This window comes from Patagioenas fasciata, chromosome 2 (genome assembly GCF_037038585.1).
Source record: "Patagioenas fasciata isolate bPatFas1 chromosome 2, bPatFas1.hap1, whole genome shotgun sequence".
In the NCBI taxonomy this organism is placed as follows: domain Eukaryota; kingdom Metazoa; phylum Chordata; class Aves; order Columbiformes; family Columbidae; genus Patagioenas; species Patagioenas fasciata.
In genome coordinates, this window is record NC_092521.1 from 65,052,856 (window position 1) to 65,072,946 (window position 20,091).

The 20,091-nt window shown below is 39.0% G+C and overlaps 1 protein-coding gene across 1 annotated transcript in view; it reads right to left on the bottom strand.

The window, feature by feature from the left end:
- Nucleotides 1-20,091, bottom strand: part of ERP44 (endoplasmic reticulum protein 44) — a 54,484-nt gene continuing 34,393 nt past the window's right edge. The window contains exons 5-12 of the mRNA XM_065831031.2: nucleotides 18,383-18,567; nucleotides 17,846-17,961; nucleotides 13,512-13,569; nucleotides 12,048-12,164; nucleotides 8,176-8,287; nucleotides 7,561-7,702; nucleotides 4,267-4,369; nucleotides 1-594 (exon numbers count right to left, since the gene is read on the bottom strand). Coding sequence (XP_065687103.1) covers nucleotides 493-594; nucleotides 4,267-4,369; nucleotides 7,561-7,702; nucleotides 8,176-8,287; nucleotides 12,048-12,164; nucleotides 13,512-13,569; nucleotides 17,846-17,961; nucleotides 18,383-18,567 — 935 coding nt within the window. The 3' untranslated portion in view covers nucleotides 1-492. The remainder of the gene's footprint in view (nucleotides 595-4,266; nucleotides 4,370-7,560; nucleotides 7,703-8,175; nucleotides 8,288-12,047; nucleotides 12,165-13,511; nucleotides 13,570-17,845; nucleotides 17,962-18,382; nucleotides 18,568-20,091) is intronic.

Genomic DNA, 20,091 nt, shown 5'->3' on the forward strand with positions numbered 1-20,091 from the left:
TTCTGTAAAACTTTAATTTATTCCCCTCCCGAGTATCCAGAATAGAAGACCCTCTTAAAGTTGGAGAAAAATGTGACAAAGAAACAGATTACCAGGATAGCTGTTCATATGAAGAAGAGAAAGCACATACTACCAAGGTTACACAGAAAACAACCCAAAAGTCCTATTTAATGGGATAGTGCAAGTTAACAGCATGTCTCTGGCAGGGATACCTTCATTTGGATTATAAAAGTTTTACAGAACAGAGTTAGGTCAAGAGTCTGGATGGGTCTCTGATATTTTACTATAGCATTAGGAACGTACTGTTTGAAAGATGCTGTACAGAATGACCCACCAAACAAATGTATTTACAAGCCTGGGGAGAAAAAAAATTATTTTTCAGTTTATTCAAAATAAAAATACACATAGAATTATGAAAATATAGGTTTACTATTTCCACCACACGGAAGTCAATGCTGCTGTCTGAAAGGCTTGCAAGATTATTTCAAGTTTTTAAAGTTCATCTTTTTCCCTCAATAAGGTGTACCTATGTTCACTGGGTGCCAGCTTCTGGAATGAGCTCTCTGGTGGGCTGCTTGCTAAATCCTGAATTGGCTGGAAAAACAGAACAAACAGTAAAATTGCTTGTTAGACTCATTTTAATAAATAATCACCTTCACTAAATGAACTTCTAGCATTAATTATGGCAGTTATGGGAGTGCTCAAACGTCCAGCATTCTTACGAATTGAGGTGTATTTGTTCGTGGGTGTGTGTGGGGGTGTTGTCGTTTTTCAGGCTTTGTTGTTGCTTTGTGTTTTTGTTTTGGAAGGCGCATTTTAAGTCCCAAGCAGGTGGAATACACATGCACACATACTTAAATTCATCAAGCACCATCCGTTAAGGTGTGCCAACTCCTCTTGTTAGCACATCTCAAAGGTAATGGCCATCATACAAGTTTCTGTGCAAGTGACTTAATAGTAGTTCAAATGCACCCCATTGTAGATTTGAGTCCATCTATCACGTGCTTTGAAAGTAGTCTGGTTTGTGTGTTTGCTTTTGAGATGCATCAGGGCAAAAGTGACGTTGATGCTGAGATATTTTAGAATTAGTTTTCTATGGAAACAAAAAAAAGGAAAACTCTAAACATGCAATTTAAGGGACATACATGTCCCAGCATTTCCGTCTTCCACAAGATGGCCATAGGGACATGAGAATGTAAACATCCCAGGTTCTGTGTACATTTTTCAAGGCAGAACGAAGACAAGCAAGCTTGCAGCTCTAGGCAACCAGCCTGTGCCCACCTGGGCAGTAGGACCCTGGGACTGGGCAGGTTCCCTCCCACCCTGCCCAAGCCTCCTCCAGGCCGCAAGTGCTCCATAGCGTCCCTCACGCCTGTCACCCGCCTGGCTCCCAGTGACCTAGTTCTCAGTCTCCAGCCCCGTTTTCTGCATCTCCTCCTGTTGACCTGAATTCCTGTAGCTCAACAAATTCCTGAGAAACACAGGGAGTTACCACTACAGTGAATCACTACCGAGACAACTCAGGCCTCGTGTTTTCACAACCACTCACGACAACATTCAAAAGCAGCCGTTCTCCTGGCCTAAGGCAAGCCCGCCGGGGCTTTCATGCTTTTAAATGTTTTAACTTTAAGCACGGCAATGGAAGGCTGCACTCACACAGCTTAGCACAGAGCCACCCTTACACAACCCACAGATGACCAGAAAAATGAGCCTGTAGCCATAAATCATTTCTGTTCCTCAACCATGGGTTGTGGGATGGCCCAAGGCAACCCAACACAAGAACACTAGGTCTCCTCTGGGATCAGTGTGGCTCTCTTGAACCCTATACAATACAACATATAACTTAAGTGTTCAAAACCAATTATTTCTTTAGAGAGGGCCTGAGGTAATGAGAAGGTTACCTGACAGGCACTTTTCTGCATGACACCAAGCATATGAGCTGAGCAGCGTATCAAGAACATACAAAACTGATGAAGACACAGAAGACTGGGCTGAGCAGAGGGAATCGGGGCTGATGATGTCCTTTCTTTTCTGCCTCTTGGATTAAACTAAACACTGAAGTGCTCCTGAGTTTTGCTGGAGAAGGATCTAGTAGATGTGCTCCTGAGGAGATCCCAGGAGTGACTTCCAGGCATGTAATTATACAGCATGGAAACCTTTGAGCAGAACAGTGATGAATGCAAACTGACAAATGCAGCCTGTGGCCACTATTAATGCTGCTTGTTAATTGCATTAATAAAAGTAGTAAGCTCTATTACCACTTACCAATCTTCTGTTGATGTTCTAACAAACTGCCTCCTGCTTGGATTGGTGATTACATGTAAATATATTAAACATTCAAGCAACTGATGTTTGCCCTCAGAAGGACGCCCTCATAGTGTGTTGTGACGGAAACAATACCTCTATGATGTATCATTGTGTTTTGCACTGAAATCACGTGAGAACATAAGAGCAGCTCTGTGAGCTCAGAACAGTCCATCTGGCCCAAGGTCTTCTGATTCAGTGGAGAAAATATATATTCTTACACACGCAAGGGTTCTGAGGGGGTTGGCAGAGGTGCTCACAAAGCCACTTTCCATCATTTACCAGCAGTCCTGTCTAACTGGGGAGGTTCCAGTTGACTGGAAACTGGCAAATGTGACACCATTGACATGAAGGGCTGGAAGGAGGATGCGGGGAACCACAGGTCTGTCAGTCTATCCTTGGTACTGAGGAAGATTATGGAGCAGATCATCTTGAGCGTCATCACACAGCATATACAAGACAACCAGGTGATGAGGCCCAGTCAACATGGGTTTTTGAAACACAGGTCCTGCTGGACCAACCTGATCTCCTTCTATGACAAGGTGACCCAACTACTGGATGAGGGAAAGGCTGTGTATGGTGTCTACCTGGACTTTAGTAAAGCCTTTGACACTGTTTACCACAGCACTCTTCTGGAGAAACTGGCTGCTCATGGCTTGGATGGACATACTCTTGCTGGGTAAAAAAATAGCGGGATGGCCAGGCCCAAAGAATTGTGGGGAACAGAGTCAAACCCAGTTGGTGGCCAGTCACGCGTGGTGCTCCCCAGGGCTCAGTATTGTGGCCAGTTCTGTTTAATCTCTTTGTCAATGATCTGGACAAGGTGATCAAGTGCACCCTCAGTAAGTTTGCAGATGACACCAACCTGGGTGGGAGTGTTGATCTACTGGAGGGTAGGAAGGCCATACAGAGGGATCTGGACCAGCTGGATCATTGGACTGAGCCCAATTGTATGAGATTCAACAAGGCCAAGTGCAGGGTCCTGCACTTGGATCACAACAACCCCAGGCAGCGCTACAGGCTCGGGGAAGAGTGGCTGGAAAGCTGCCTGGTGGAAAAGGACCAGGGGGTCTTGATTAACAGCAGCTGAATGTGAGCCAGCAGTGTGCCCAGGTGGCCAAAAAGGCCAACAGCATCCTGGCTTGTATCAGGAATAGTGTGGCCAGAAGGATGAGGGAAGTGATTGTGCCACTGTACTCTGCACTGGTGAGGCCCCACCTTGAATCCTGTGTTCAGTTTTGGGCCCCTCACTGCAAGACAGACATTGAGGTGCTGGAGAGAATGCAGGGAAGGGCAAGGAAGCTGGTGAGGGGTCTGGAGCACAAGTCTGATGAGGAGCGGCTGAGGGAACTGGGGCTGTTTAGCCTGGAGAAAAGGAGGCTGAGGAAAGACCTGATCACTGTCTACAACTACCTGAACGGAGGTTGTAGCATGGAGGGGGTTGGTCTCTTCTCCCAGTAAGTCACAGGATGAGAGAAAATGGCCTCAAGTTGCACCAAGGGAGGTTTAGATTGGATATGAGGAAAAATGTCCGAACAAGAAAAGGTTGTCAGGAACTGGACCAGGCTGCTCAGGGAAGTGGTTGAGTTGTCATCCCTGGAGGTGTTTAAAAGATGCATAGATGAGGTTCTTAGGGACGTGGTTTAGTGGTGGACTTGGCAGTGTTAGGTTAATGGCTGGACTCTGATCTTAGAGGTCTTTTCCAACCAAAATGATTTAATGATTCTTTCCTTACTCAAAGCAAACAGGTACCATATTTCCCCCTAATGCTCCCCCTGCTTTTATCCAAACAAAGTTAAAGGAAGAGTTTCCTTTATGCTTATGTTACGCTTCTATAAACAGATTTATCTTTCCAGAGACTAAAGTTAAAAGTACACTCATGTTAGAAAGTATAGTTCTGACAAGTAGTAAAAAAAGGTCTTTATTAAATGGCCAAATTAAATATACTTCTTGTAACCTTACCTGACCAGGTGCTACATCAGTTGGATCAGGGCCATGATGAAACTCTCTGTGCAATTTTCCAGAATGCAAGTCTAGTACAAATTGCTTCAGTTTACCTGGGACTCTGGAACAAATCCAACAGAAACACCCACATGTTCATTGCAAGTTAAGTCCAAACACACAAGATTTAAAGTGCACTGTTTAGAGCAGCCAATTTCTGTTTATCTGGCACACTATGTCTACTTTTAGGTGATTAATAGAGGACAGGAAGCCAAATGGTTTGTTAAGGTATCCTACCAGCTTCTTTTTCTTCCTACTGTCTCTTGAGAACACAGCAAGTATTTCATCTTTTCAATAACTCCCACAGAGCTGTACTAGCCGATAACTTCATTGTATAGTCACTGCAGCTCCCCACTAACCGTAATGTAAGAGGGAACAGCAGGTTCCAAATGCACAGTTTACAGATACAAATGACAGTTGGGTAGCAGTATTGACAAAACATCTTTGAAAGGCTCTCTAGTGCCTGAGCAACTGCATATACGCTAGAGATAAGCACTAAGAGGATATCAATGTAAATCTAATCTGAGATCATCTACTGTCACCCACAGCAAACGTGCTAAACTACAGCATCCAATTTTATTTGTGAAACGTCAAATAGACTAAAGAGCTTAAAATGAAGAGTTGTTCTAATAAGTATTCAAGATAAAAAACAATAACGTGAGCATTATGCATGCAATCAAAAGGTAATGTATGAATGGAGACAGGTTTTGTAGGGAGTCTTTCATCAGACCCATTATTACTTTTAGGAAAGAGGGGCAAGGTCTGGGCAGACAGGCCATCTGCAGTGTTTCAGATCATCAGAAAACTCTATGGATAAAACATGTTATAGCATGACATAGTCAGAGGGTATCACTACAGCAGTGTCTGTAACTAATCAGTATTACAGTGGTACTTGGAGGGGTCTCTCCCCTTCCCAGGTAAGATCAGGAGTTAGTACTGATGGAGAGAAGGGGGTTCACTCCAGCCTGGCTGCAGGGACAGAATCACTGCTCCCTGCTTTCCCTTGGGCTCCTGCCCTGGTCCAGGTCAGGCAACCCTGCTGGACACATTCCCCTCCAGCCTCTCCTCTCCTAACCCAGCAAGGGCATTTGGTGCCTACAGCCTCTTGTAGCTCTGCCAGTTCTCACTGAGAAGCTACAAACTCATCTGTCGAACACTCCCTGCTCTCATTTCTGACCTGGAACAGCAGGATGAATAGGGCCGGGTGGCCACGGTATGAGGACAAAATATTGGGTGGTGGTCTCATTTGATATGAAGCGGCTAGTCTCCAAAGAGATAACTCCCTAAAGAGACCGGAAATGTTTCAGTGGGCCAGTTCTGAAAGCACCGTATATCCAAACCATAATGGTTGGTGGCAGCACTGAGATTACAACAGACAGTCTGGGGCCAGTTTGTAAAGTGAGTCCAGAAAACGTACTGAAGTGGCAAAAATCCTTGCAGGTAGATGAAAGTCTCAGAATTAACATTTTTACCTATCAAAAACAACAAACAAAACAAAACCAAAACCAAAATCCAAACCACACACAAACACGCAAAAGAATATCACCCCAGGAGTTCCAAGCTCTCCTTGTTTCCCAACTGTTTGTTACGTATTTCTAAGCATCAGCTCAATCTCCTACAGTAAGGTTGAATAATTATTTATCGTTAAGCAACTGTCTACAATCCTGACATCTTTCTCATCTTCATTTGTATGTAACAACTGGTATACAAACATGCAAGTAGCTTTAATTATTCTGATAATGTTTCACAGAAACAGAATGTGTTAAGAAACATAACACGAAGTCTAAACTAAACATTTCTATTTCCTTTTAAGAGATATTAATTTATTTTAGGCCTGTTTCAAAAGTGACAATAAAAAGGGTGCTTTCAAAATGCAAATATCCCACTATATTTTTAAAGCACTAGCATGTGCAGTGAGCTTGATCCTCCCAAGAAAACGGAACACAGGGAGAAAAATAGTCACTATCAGATTTTCCACATACATAGCTTTAGATATTTAAAAGCACTATTTGAGATACCTCAAACAGAGACTACAATTTAGGAATAGGCCCGTAGAGAATGATGGGGAGAAGCTAGGTTTGATCCCTTCTTCCAAATGTGAACATGTCAGGTACAATAATGCCTGCTGGAATGGCAGACACAGGGTTACATTCACATTGCATGCTAAATTTGAGCTTTGAATCCTTGACTTTGACAAAAATGAAATAGCCTGAGCTTTTAAAATGGGCAAAAATTCAAGTTGCAAAGCCCAGGCATCTAACCAGGACTTAACAAGCGGTGTACATGCAGGTGCCTCCTTTGAAACAAAAACTGGAGTTTAACACACAACCTCAAGAATAAGATGGAACACTTTTGTCATGCTGAAGGACCCTGAAACTAATATTTACACATCTTCAACTGAACCAGAGGAGACAGAACATCTGCTTCCAAGGCAGGACAACATGAAGAGATAGGATGATGTAGTGGGATATCAAAGTGGTGTTTTACTTAAGGACCCTGATACTTCTCTCTCACATATTTCAAGTAGATAACATGCTGATGATCAGCTATTTTCCAAGCTGCAGAAGGAAAATTCTGGAAACCCACACAACAAGGATTTCTCTGCCAGGTTTAGTCTAATGCAGGAAGGCTGGAATCACACAGCAGGAAAAACCGAACCAGCAGGCTGGGAATTCTTAATGATGTGTTTTACAGAAATCATTGCATAACGCAGCACTTAAACATTCCATATAGTACATGGTGTTTCAAAAACATGGACCCAGTTTCAAAGCACTATATTTCATAATAGCAGCAACATGTTACAATGACATAACAATTTGCAAATGGTTTAATGAGTTACCAAGTTTTAGTAACCTTTTTATAAATGAGACCTAAATAAAGAGATACAGTGATTTCAAATCGGGTCCATCTTTTTGAAACACTGTATTTTGAATGTTTTAAAGCTAATTGATATATCTAGATCACCACTAGAAATACCAAATGCCTAATTACTATGGAAAATAGCAAAACTTTCAATTCAAAGAAGAGCAGCATCTAAAAACTTCACGTGAGATTCCCTTCTTGCATAAAGCAATGCAACCCCATGCAAACAATGACTTCACACCAGTTCATATCGCTTTAAGGCTCTGACATTGAATCAAGGCAGCGTTACCTCTTTCAGATTTCATCATCTTCCTATCACAGTACTAATTAAAATACAAGCACATCTTTTCCTTTGTTGTTCTCAAATTTAAACGCCCAAAGAGAAATACTTACGACAAGTCGCTGAAGTCTGGAAAGACATACATGTGCTTAAAGCTGTCAATGGCAATAACTGGGCAGTCTGCTGGAGTCTTTTGAATGTGGAGGAGCGGGTGCCTGAATTTATCACAGTCAGCATGGAGGAAGTTTATTGTACCTTAAAATTGGAGGAGACAAAAATCCACGTTAACTTTTTTTTTTTTTAATTATTATTATTATTATCTTGAAACCCTAACCACTTTCATAACTAATACAAAGGTGGAAATACTACATAGGTAGAACACACAAAACTTGAAAATAAATTGAAGTAACTAACACCATCAAAATAATGGATGTTTCTTACAGTGTTTTTGGCCACAATACAAACCAAAGTTTTGTTTAATGGCCTCTCAAACTGCATTAAGCCATTTAGACAAGTAGGATTTCTGAAATAGTTACTTACTAATAAATTGCATATCTATTTTAATAATTTCCAGAGGAGCCGGTCCTTGTTGTCAAAAGTACATAAAGCCCTTTGGTCTCAAGTGCTTTAAGGCTCAGACTCTGTGTGGCCTTTGCTTCCACTTGACTGAATTTGCCTGAAAAATATTGTACCAGTAAAAACAAGAAGTAGTAGGTGTTCCTACAAACCTTTTTCACTTATTAACTGGCGTGCAACCTCCTGCTGGAATTTCTCTAAACTCTCCAAGTCGTCTTTCATGTGGAAAAGTATGAGAAAAGGAAGGCCTTCTTCTGTCAGTTCCTGCACAGAAAACAAATGACAAATCTCATTTCTTAAGGACACTTTAAGTAAGTAATTCTAGTAATTTTCAAGTTCATTGAGATTTCCACTTAAAAAACAGCTAAAAGAACAGGATTAAAGGTGTTAACAGCTGACCCTTCATTTAAGATACCCGAGTGACATTTAGCCATGTTTTCTTCACTTATCATATACAGCACATAAAGGATGAAGGTTTTTCATTATCAGCATTTCCAGAAGGGACACACTTGCACTGGAATACTTGCTCAAAAGCAATAGCCCAATTCTGAGAAAACACATCTTCACAGAAACAGCAATAAGACCTGAACAGCATAGTACTAAGTGCTATGAAAAGTTGAGGGTGTATTCTAGACCCAGTCCTAGCTTGGTTCATGTAGTAAGTTGGTGTTTTCTTAGCATAAGACACTATTAAAGAAAAAAAAAAGCAGCTAATGACATAGCTATATCAGATATGATCAAGTACTGCTCTTTTGCTAGTAAGTGCGTCCTTACTGGTCATCCATATAACACTATTATTAAATTCACAGGTTAGTATATTACTACAATTGATGAAGAAATTAAAACCTTTGCTGGACAGGCAAGCTATAGTTCCTCATAGGAATGCATTTTTGCAGCCCGAGTGCCTTTTAAAGATCTCTGTCCATGGAAAGGTAAACGTAAGAACTCCTTGAATCATTTATTTGGGATTTTTTCTTTTACTCACAACCCAAACAAAACACGAACCACATGCATTTGCTTGCTTCCAAAGTGATTTTTAGGCACATTTGAACATTGGCTCAACTCGCTAGAGCCTGACTGATGAAATAATAACTTCTCATCTAAAAAATGCCTACAGTCTTGCCTATCTTTCATTTGCACAACTGGTGCACAAGTGCTGCTATTTCTTTGATTCCAGCATGTATCAGAATAAAATCTATGTTTTTTGAAAAAGATCGCACTCATTCATTCTGCCACAAAATAAGAGTTTCTTCAGATATTTCTGATTTGAAGTAAGTTGAAAGAAATGCCTTCCCTAATAAGTAGGCAGGCAGTTATGTTGTGTACATGAAATGACTGTCATTTTCCTTTTAACCAAGTCTAGCAGGTAAGTTGAAACGTGGTCTTTCAACAGTAGATTGCAAAGATCCTCAGAACTTGAGTGCTCTTGACAAAATCCAAGTTTTCCAATCCATCCCTAAACCAGCCACTAAACATATTTCCTCATTCTCATTTTTACGCACATGAATTCGGTTGGGTCTCAGCCTCCTCTCTTGTTAGAGGATGGGGAAAAAATGTCTGGTTTTGTACCACTACAATTATGGCTCCATTTCTTCACTCACTTCAGCAGGCACATTTCCAGAGGGAGAACTCCCAAACGGAGCTTGGTGCTCCGGCTCTAAGCTCCCCTCCTGCTTGCAAGCAGCTAAAAGGACAACCTCGGCAATTCATATTCACAAGATCAATTCACCTCCAAACAGGCTGTTAGGACAGTTGGCTTGAAAGCCTGGCCAGTCTTGGCCCTAACTGGTTTCTCTGAAGTACCTTCCTTTGTTTGCTTTTCTATTCCAGCTTTCACAGCACGTTTTACACACAGCAAGCGGAACATCTGTTTCATTCGCTTCGGACTGCCCACTCAAAAGCTACTGTCTTGTCTGGCACTGAGAACATCAAAAGACTTTTCATTAGATGCAACCTTCTAGCATCGCTTCTGTACACCTTTGAGAAACTTTTTACCCTTTCAAAAACAGTTCAGCAGCACCATTAGACCACACAGTTCACTGTATTCATGTAATACAGAGCTAAACAGACAGATTATAGGTTAAATGGTGATTTCTTCTGAACGGTATTACTGATCCCAACAGCCTTTTTGTGTCAAGTACAGGGACTGTCTCTTGATGGACAGTCTCCTCAAGCTGAAGCCCTTGCTTCCAAGTTCCATTACTCTGTGTTTTCTAAAGGCACGGTGATGAACTCTGTTCAGATTGGACATCTTCCCGGCTGGCCTGCCCACGACACTCACCAGATAATGAAAACATTCAGAAAGAAAATGAGGAAAAAAAAACCTACCAGCAGTTTACAGAGGCAAATTTTGATTTTAAAATTGAATTTAAAGTCTGTGGTAGAAATTTTTGTCTTTACCTAATTTATAGAGTATTCTAGTACCATAAACACAGTTTAACAGTCACATCACTTCATATTTTTACCCTGTAATATTGTGGAATGCATTAAGACCCATTCAAACACCACACAATCTCAGCAGGCAGAAGTATCTCCATTTTGACATGTTTAAATTCGTTTGGGTACTGGCAGCACTGAAATTTTAAAACAAATGTTGCTAGGCAAAATGTGACATTGGAATTGTAAATCCCTGCCTAAATAAACAGGAACTGAAGGTTGAGGGAACAACCAGAAAAACCACAACACAATGTGGTGGAAGCTGAGAGTGATGAACCTTGGCTTCTAAGGCTCAGAATCCAGCTTCGCCATGGGAAAAGCACACAGAAAATCTACCACACGCTTCTAAAGATGTTAACATGGGGCATCTTTTACATATTGAGTTGCAAATGAAGCACTAGAATTTGTTTAACTAACAGAACTTTCCAATAAAAGTTGGCGGGCTGGACTAGAACATTGTGCTTACACCCTTTTCTGCATCCCACTCCTCCCTCTGTCGAGGAACCTGATGTGTTGTGCGCACTCAGAGTTACCTACCACTGCAGATTCAGGATAAAAAGAAACCCTAAGTGTGCAAACTGAGATTGAATCATATGACTGATTCTTTGGTTTCTGATGCAGTGTGGACAACATACTGCAGTTTGTTAAAACCTCAAAAGCATTCCTAGCAGATGCTGTAGCTACGTACAGATACTCTTCGTGACATACCAAAGACCTTTTTTTCCTTTTGGTTATCTTACAAATAAATACATATAATATTGGAAATAGATGGAAGAGGAATCAGTTATCAAAGGGAACAGAAAAGCATTGAAATAAGGATAATGAGATTTTTAAAAGCAAACTCCCAAATTTGCATTACAACTAAAAGAAGAAGAAACCCAGCAGAAAGAGCACATGAAGCTAAAAAGATTAAGAAAGTACCAGGGTTTAAACACAGATTAATCGAAGGAAAAAAAAAAATATCACATCCAATGCTTTGGAAGCTGTTAATACCATAACGTTTTTCTACTACTAACTTTTAATATTACATTTTAAAAGCTCATTATAACTAAAGGACAGTTCAAAACTATTTTGCTCTTTCAAAGTGCCGTGGACATGCTGACATGGATATTTTCTACCCTGACTAGAAGCATTTTTTCAAGGTCTTAAGAGATGCAAAAAACACTTAGAGAACATTTATGTATGGATCTTAATTAAACATTTAGTCATAACATCTGTATAAATAATACGTACCTATTTTAGATAAATAATACAACTTACCCAAGGTGTCACACAACCATACGTACATACCAGCACACACATTCTTTACACACACGTGTCCACACTCTGCAAATCACCAGGCATTTCTCATGCAATCTTTATGCGTGATTGTAACTTCTTATTTTGGCAGTGTACGAAACTACTACAAATCTGTCTCCAGTGAATTTCAAGTCTAACCAAAAAGCTCCAGAAGAAAGAAAAAACATTATCTGACAGGTATTTTCTGCAGAAACGAAGCATGCAGAAAGTTCTTTGGCATGGAGAGACCTTGAAAGAGACAGTTTTGAGAAAGAAATCCCAAAAGTAGAATGGTAGAAAAAATTCTTACCTCCCCATTTTCAAATGTAATTTCTCGAACTAGGGGTACGCATTTATCTTGTGTCCATGCATAAATCAAATCAAAGTTGGTTAGCGAGCCTAAATATACCATATCTGGAGCATTTTCCTGTTGAAAAGAAAAATATACTAGTTGAGAAACTGCTACGTTCAAAGATTACCCACCTGGCATAAAGTAACAATATCCATATAAATATTGAAAGCCAATCTTATACCAATATTCAACCTTCGTGCATGCAATGTCTTTATTAACCATGGTAGAAAACTACCACAGGCAAATAAATATTATACACACTCATTTATGTGGGCAACTCCACTTTTTAAGACAACTTAAGAAGAACTGAAAAGATACTTTGTTTCCAAATTAGAGATGCTTCAAATAAAGGCTATTTAGACTTCTGTTAAGTTGACAAATAGTTACCTCCATACCTAAAAAAATCTACTTAGATATAAACTAAATGCAGATACAAAGCTGCTTCATGCGGGCAAAGACACACTAAAAAACCCCTCCTAGTGTCCTACAAGCTGTCATTTTTACATTTGCTTTGCCAAAGAGATCCAAATAAATAAGTCTTTCTTTATTTGCTAGTAGTTTTAACTCAGAATTTGGTGCTGCCATCTTTTAATGTAATCACAGTACTGACTAACATGAAGTGAGGCATGTCTTCGCAAGCTGTGGCCATGATTAAGCACACCTTAGTTCAGAAATGCCATAAATTAGGTAACTGAATAAATTCTAGTTTTGCAGAAAAAGGTTTGAAAGTCCCTCCCCCCTTAGTTATTTGGTGGTGGTTGTTTTATTTTTCTGCAAGCAACTCTTTTCATAAACTAAATTTCAGAAATGAGCAGATTTTAAGATACATTTCTAAAAGTAGATTTTCTTCTGTACTGAATTTTCCCTCAAGTAAAATGCTGAGAGTTTATTTTACTAATTTCTTTTTTTTTAATTAAGAGAACAGGCCTTAGCTCTTATGGAATAAGACACACAAGACAGGTAAGTGACAGTCAGAAATACTTGTCACTTGCTTTGAAAAATATGATGTCTACCAACTGTTTAACTTCATATTTTCAGACTTCTATAGAACACAAAGTTGATCATGTTTCTAAGAAAACAAACCAACCACAAAAAACCCCCACCCAAACAAACAACAAAAAAATCCCAACAACAACATACAACAAAACAAAAACCAAAAACCAAACCAAAACCACTTCTGGACATTGACACTTAAAATGACAGATACAGGTTTTGTGCACTTAATTGGCAACAAGTGAGACCGCTATCTTTTTCACTGACTCAGAAACACTTGTTCCTATGACCCTGTTTCTCACATTATTTAGGGAAGTAAAATTAAGATTTCAGATGCAGTAACATGCTGAATGTTCTGAGTACAGTCTCCATTTGTTCATATTCACATATAATGACAATAAGCAGAATGAAATACATAGTTACACTTACCCCTGGTGGCTTGTAGATTACATTGTCTCCGCTAAATCTCTCTGCTTTTGAAACAGCCCTACAACAAACCAACCAGTAAGCATGTCTTGGTACAGACAAAATAACTGAGATGCCAAAAATTATATTTTAATTTGCTGTACTTCTTTTTTTCTTTCAAAATTTGAGAATTAAAATCCTTCATCTTTAAAGTAAAGTGTAAAGTGACTCCACAGAAACTTGCCCTGGCTCAGTAATACGGCGTTAAGGAATTCAACAAGACATGTCCCTAAGATTAGAAGTGTGGACTAAAGGCATTGAAGTGATGAATGCCAGCACAATTTTGCATAAGACACCATCAGAGAAATAGGTTAATGAATTAATATAATCAGGTAAATTTAAAAAAAAAAATTAATACCTTTTCTTAAAGAAGGAAAGGTGGATACTTGTTTGCATTTATTCTTCCTGTTCTGTTGTTTACACTAGAAATTTACATCTTATCTCCCCTGATAAAGAAGGGCTTTGAGGTGCCCTATCAGCCCAAGTACTGAGAAAAAGGATTGCAAATAAGCCCACACTGTCCATTTCACCGTCAAAACAGATCTGGAGTGTACGAGACACACAATATGGTTTCTGACCACCAATGACATAGTATGTAGGTATCTGGAGAACACATGCAGCTCCTCCTTGGGATTCAGCTTACTGAGTGTCACCTTGGGAAGTTCCTCCCCTGCCTCTGGGATATCTTGTGGTTCCTTAATTTCAGTCACAACAGAACGCCCTGAAAAATGCAAGCTTCTACCCCCCCAATTATTATTATCTCTTATCCAAACAATTGGGGACAGCTATGCATCCAATACAGTAGAAAAAAATAAGGGAAGAAACCTCTCAGCTAAAATAAAGCCCTTCACCACCTTCAGACACCAGCAGAAGACTCGACTCCTCTCCACCTTGTTGTTCCAACCTATTATAACTCATGCTGGCAAGCCAGCACTAACTGATTGCATATGCCACAAAAGAGTAAAATGAGCTACTGATTTATTTTCCTTTTAGCATAGGTTAAAATGAAAGCATGTCAGCCTCTGGGAAACATTGGCTAAGTGTTCCAGCTTCTCCACTAATAGTATCTCTTCTGTGGACTCAATAAAAGTATTGGTGAAGACTAATTAAGAGATGCAAAGGGGAGGAAAAAAAAAAAGAGACATAAAAATAACTCAGTTTATCACACTGCAGGATGAGGTAAATCTTCCAGGGGTCTGAACAATTTTAGAGGGTCAAGAAAAAAAACAAAAGACATCATAAGGCTTCACTTGAAGTACCTATGCTTTATTTATTTCATTTGATCCAATTATCCTTGTATTATCATATACAAAAAATGTCTTGCATAGTATTTTATAGCTATCAGTATTGGTACCAGTATAGAAATGTGTATTTTAAATTGCATCTTCATATTCCAGACATCATGACTACTCCCATAATGTGAAATGAGGCTTCTTTGTGACCATCAACACCAAGTTAAACCACTTGCATCCCACACAATCCTTCACTAAATAAGAACAACGTGAAGACCTAGAAGCCACTTGCCCAATAGCTGCTTTGTAAACTGACAATAATCTATAACGAAATATATGTGCTAGGGTAGGCCTGTGGTGGAACCCAAAAGGTCCTCTTCTGTGTTCTTCTACTTCAGTAGCTGCAGTTGTGACTGATTTGTTTCAGGTAACTCAAAGTGGGGATATGATGTGAAAATCCCAAACACCCGAAGATAGACCTTTTTAAAACAACAACCCAAAAGGGAAACACTTCAGTTTGCATTTTGTCTCTTCTTGAAGAAGCAACGGAGACTGTGAACCTCTTGGAACCACACAACCCCCCTGCCATATTTGCTTGATAACAAAACTTCCTACATTCATCACTCTCTTCCATGAGTTACCTACAGTTCAGAATCTTCTGTGATAAAAGTATTTTTTGGCTGTTTCTTTTGGTTTTCTGCATTTGGCTTCCTATGCTATGGCTCAATGGCACAAGGCCATTCTCTTCCAGGTCTACATACATTTCAGATTTATCCCCCTCTATTTCTACTTCTAAAATCTACCTCTAATAATCTCTTCATCAGTATCCCTCCTCTCTCCTGCTTACAAGTCTTCTCTCATTAACCTTGCTCTACAGTCACCTCAGTCACCACAGAACCATAAGAACCAGATGATTTAAGAGTATTTTGATCTGCAAATAAGTACCATTAATGCAGTTTAAAAAATAAGCTGTTACAACTACTTAAAGCCAGAATAATTTTGGCATAGCAGGGAACAGTTCTGCCTTGACAGCAGAAAGCGATTTATTTTTTCCTGTCAAATCGTTCGTTTTGAGTTTATTTTAGCTTACTAAAAATTTGACCATGACAGCTCATGTGACCATAAACATCACAAACACTACACCTTTTGAACTCTGTCCATAGCAAAACCAAAAATCCCTCCCAGGGGCTGTTAGGATGCCCTGTTGTCAGAAGAGTTTGACTGATCAGCACCAGCTCCCCATGAAACATTTTGTTATATATAATATGAATGGAAAACGCTATTATATAGTCAGTATCTCCCTCAGAAGTTTTCAGGAAGCTTGAGAGCCACTGCCACTCCAAGATCAAAATATTTAGTTTCCAAAGCTGCTCTTTAAAACACCAACAGCTCCAGGTTAGAAAGTGAACAGGAATCTGGAGAACATAATAATGACAAGGTTGCTGTGGCATCTGTAGTCACACAGGCAAGTTACAAACTCTGATCTGTTCCATTAGGTTTGCTTATTAATTATATTAAAAAAAAAAAAATTAAAACCCCATAGTAACTACTTCAAGACCAGTGTCCAACAACCAAATACTAACACTGGTTGGAGACTATTTCTCATCATATGAAGCTGACATAGGCAAACAGAATCAAACAACAAGAGAGAGGATCTTAAAGTATTGTCCTCTTACTAATGATTTTTTAAAAAGCATTCCTGAAAAGAAAGAAAAGTCATATGGTGGGGTAAAAATATAATTTAAAATTCTAATAACAACTCAGGTTGGCTGCCCTCAGAACAAACACGGATATGCTCATCAGGAAACATTTAAGATACTAGCCACTCTTTGGGGATAAGACTGACCTACAGAGCACAGATTTACAGGATTTGATTATTCTCTCACAGCCAAGGCTGCTTAGACGGTCATAGGATACCTAATGGGGAACTGAGGAAAAGCCACGTCTACTCCTGCACATGATAAATACTCTCTCCCAGCCTCAACCTTTCTTTGGAACCATACTGGAAGTGACATCAGTGACTGACAACAGATTTTGTTCCAGCAGATGAAACATTTTCTACCTTGACATGTCCTCGCAGTTTCTCTGCTATTCCTTACAACATCTAATTCAAGAAAACTCTCAGGACAACTGCATATGGTGTAAAAGTTAGTACAACCCATACAAATCCCTGGGCTCGCAATGCCCAATCACTTTAAAATCAGGTGGTGCTGGCACATTCGACAATGCAGAAAAAAAATCTATAATTGCATTTTATTATGTTACTTAAGAAGGGAATCACTCACTCTCAATTTATTATTATTCTTCCAGTGAAGATCTTTTAATGTTTTAAAATCTTGCTGTAAATCTGTATTACAAGGCGAAATTAGAATTTCTGTAGGTGGTTCTTCTAGACTCACCCTATGTAGCTCATCAATGCAACTGCCTTTCTAAATACTTTCTAATAGATGTACAGTAACATAGAACTTGCATGAAACAGACTCAAGTACAGAAATCAGGATTTTGGAACAAGGTCCTCTCCCCCAACATCAAGAAGAAATGACCAAGCAACTACTGAATTATTCCTTACAGGAAAAAAAAACTACAAAAAGAAGGTAAAAAACCCTACAAAAAAGCGTAATATTTGGAACAAAACAAATTTAAAAGATCGCAAAAATGGAGTTACTTGGTCTGCAAAGCTGATAAAATTTTGCCAAAAAGTTTTCAAACTAGTTTTCCCTATTTGTTCCCCTCTCCCTCCAAAGTAGCAGGTTTTTGGGACACAACTATCTAGCATCCCCCCCAAAGCCTTCCCAATTAAATTTAAACTATACTGACAAAGAGTGAAAAAAAGAAAAAGGAAGCAAAAAATGAAAGTTGAATTTCACAGCAAAAATTAAGGCTGGGAGTTTTCTCCTCCTATCCTTCTTTCAGTGTATTTATCTGTTAAGATCTAGTCTCTTCAGTTACACCACACTGAAAGTATTAAAGAAGTCTATTAAAGATGCCCATTCAATTAAATTATATACAACTCATTAACACAATTTCAATAACGAAGTAATGAAATCAACAAATTTTAAAACTTACCCAAAGGCAGACAGGAATACACAATCATCATGCAAAATATTCGCTACTCTTTCAAAGGTTCTGTAATTGTCAGAGTCCTTTTGCTCAAAGTATCCAACAATATTTCTTCTGCTGCGCTGTAAAAACAAAGGTTAAATTATAATTTGCCTTGAATTATCAAAAACTAGAATTACTCCCTAAGGATATTAAATATGGAGGTGCCATTCATTTGACAGTCAACAACTGTGCAGAAGTTATTTCTTTTCTGCCTTTTCAATATTCAGAAGCATCCTTGTGAATATTTTTCCAGTGAGGAATATTAGATGTCAAATATAACATATGATTCTTTCAAATGATTAAAAGTAAAATAAGTAATTTGGTAGTGGAGTTTCTGTAATACTGGAAATGATCCAGTTTTCCACTCAGTTTAAAAAAAGCACTCACAACATTTCTGAATGGAAAAAAAGAAGTAAATATGTACTTCAAATAAATGTTCGATAACTTCAACATTTTTTAAAAAAATAATGTATTCAGAAGGAATAAAATGGAAATACTTACATCAAGAGAATTTATTTCTTCCAAATCCTGGACCTCCCGAACTGGGTTACTCTTCTGCTGCCTGATATAATCTGCTATTGCTGTCACAGATCTCTGGCCCCTGTATTCTCTCTTCATCATCATCCCATTTCGGAAGAGTTTCAGAGTTGGATATTTGCTTATCCTGTATCTCTGAGCTATATCCGCTAAAAAGAAATTAAGAAAATAAATCCAAACCCCTACAAATACAGAAATATATTGAACATGGTATCTTCTACATGTATATGTGTGTATTAAATGGAACCTCTGAACCAGTAGTTTCACATCTTAAAACAAGAACTTAAAAAAAAAAAAACAAACACCACCATAGGAGAGAGAACCGATATCAGCTACAGTATTTCTCACATGTACAGATCTTTATTAAAAATCATGACCAAAATCTGGGGTAAGTAAAGACTTGACTTCATCAGTTACACTCATTTAGTACACTTCCTGTGGACAAGCAGGAAAGCCAATTTAGGAACATAATGAGAACATGAGAAACTTCTGAGCTTGCCAAATCTCAATTAATCCATATGAGAAAATTTTAATAAAATAAATCAAACCCTATTTTTCTTCAAACTCACTATGATTTTTATCTCAATTACAGTGCTGGAAATATAACGTCTTGAATTTTAGATAAGATGAACACTGTGCAAAATATTTTTTGAAGCTCAGAAAACTGCTGTTACAGTTCTGAGCTCTTCAGGTTTTGAACAACACAAAATTTCAGGTTTCTAAATTAAGGCAAGCACCTCTCTGGTCAACCAGTGCCAACATTCCTTAGAGACAGTTCATCATTCACACCTATACATGCAGCTCAGCTTTCTTCCAGACTTGGACCACACAGAGCTTTACATAATAAAGTAACACGTATTTGTGTTCATCTCGCATAAGAGCATGAGCTATTTTCACCTTCGTATAACAGATCCATTATTATTTATTTGTGATACTTACAAATGTAAAAGAAGGAAAAATGAAAAGAGGTTTTATGGTAAAATTAGAAGAGCATCAAAGAAGAAAGCTGAGCAGAACCAATAAAGCCCGGTTTCCCATGATTGTGCGTCCTGTGCCCCCTATCTTCAGTCACTGCTAAGGCAATAATCCGGTTCTTTGCTACACCCCACCAGAGGACTTTAAGTGTCCCTTTGTCCCTCTTCCACTTTGGTTAATCCCTGGGACACAGCAAGAAGCACTAGTTGTTGCAGACAGTTCTCCGCTACACACTGACGAGGAAACTGAATACAGGACCAGCAAGTGGTTCACGATACACCACGCAAGATCCACCACCCTTCGGTTTTTACAGCAACCGTTGCTACAGTGCAGAAACTGATTTTGTGCATCTCAAATATCCAGCAACTGCTTTAATCCAAGTTTGTAAATACTTAATAGCTTTGAATGCCCTTGCCTCTTTTGGATGTGGTTGAAGTTGAGCAAAAAGCTTCAAGCCGGTTTTATGAGGAAGGTTTGGAGAAACAAGGTCAGCAGATAGACTTTGCAGATACACTTAGGAAAACAAGACTAAAAACAAACAATAAAGACAAAGCATGTAATGCCAAGCAGATTTCCACAAGTACTTTCCTTTTGCCTTCTTTAATTATGCTCTCCTGTTCACTCCTTCCCTGGAAATGTACCTCAAAACAAAACAAACCTCACTGCCCTTGTGAAAACTGGGTGTCCTCTATTACAGA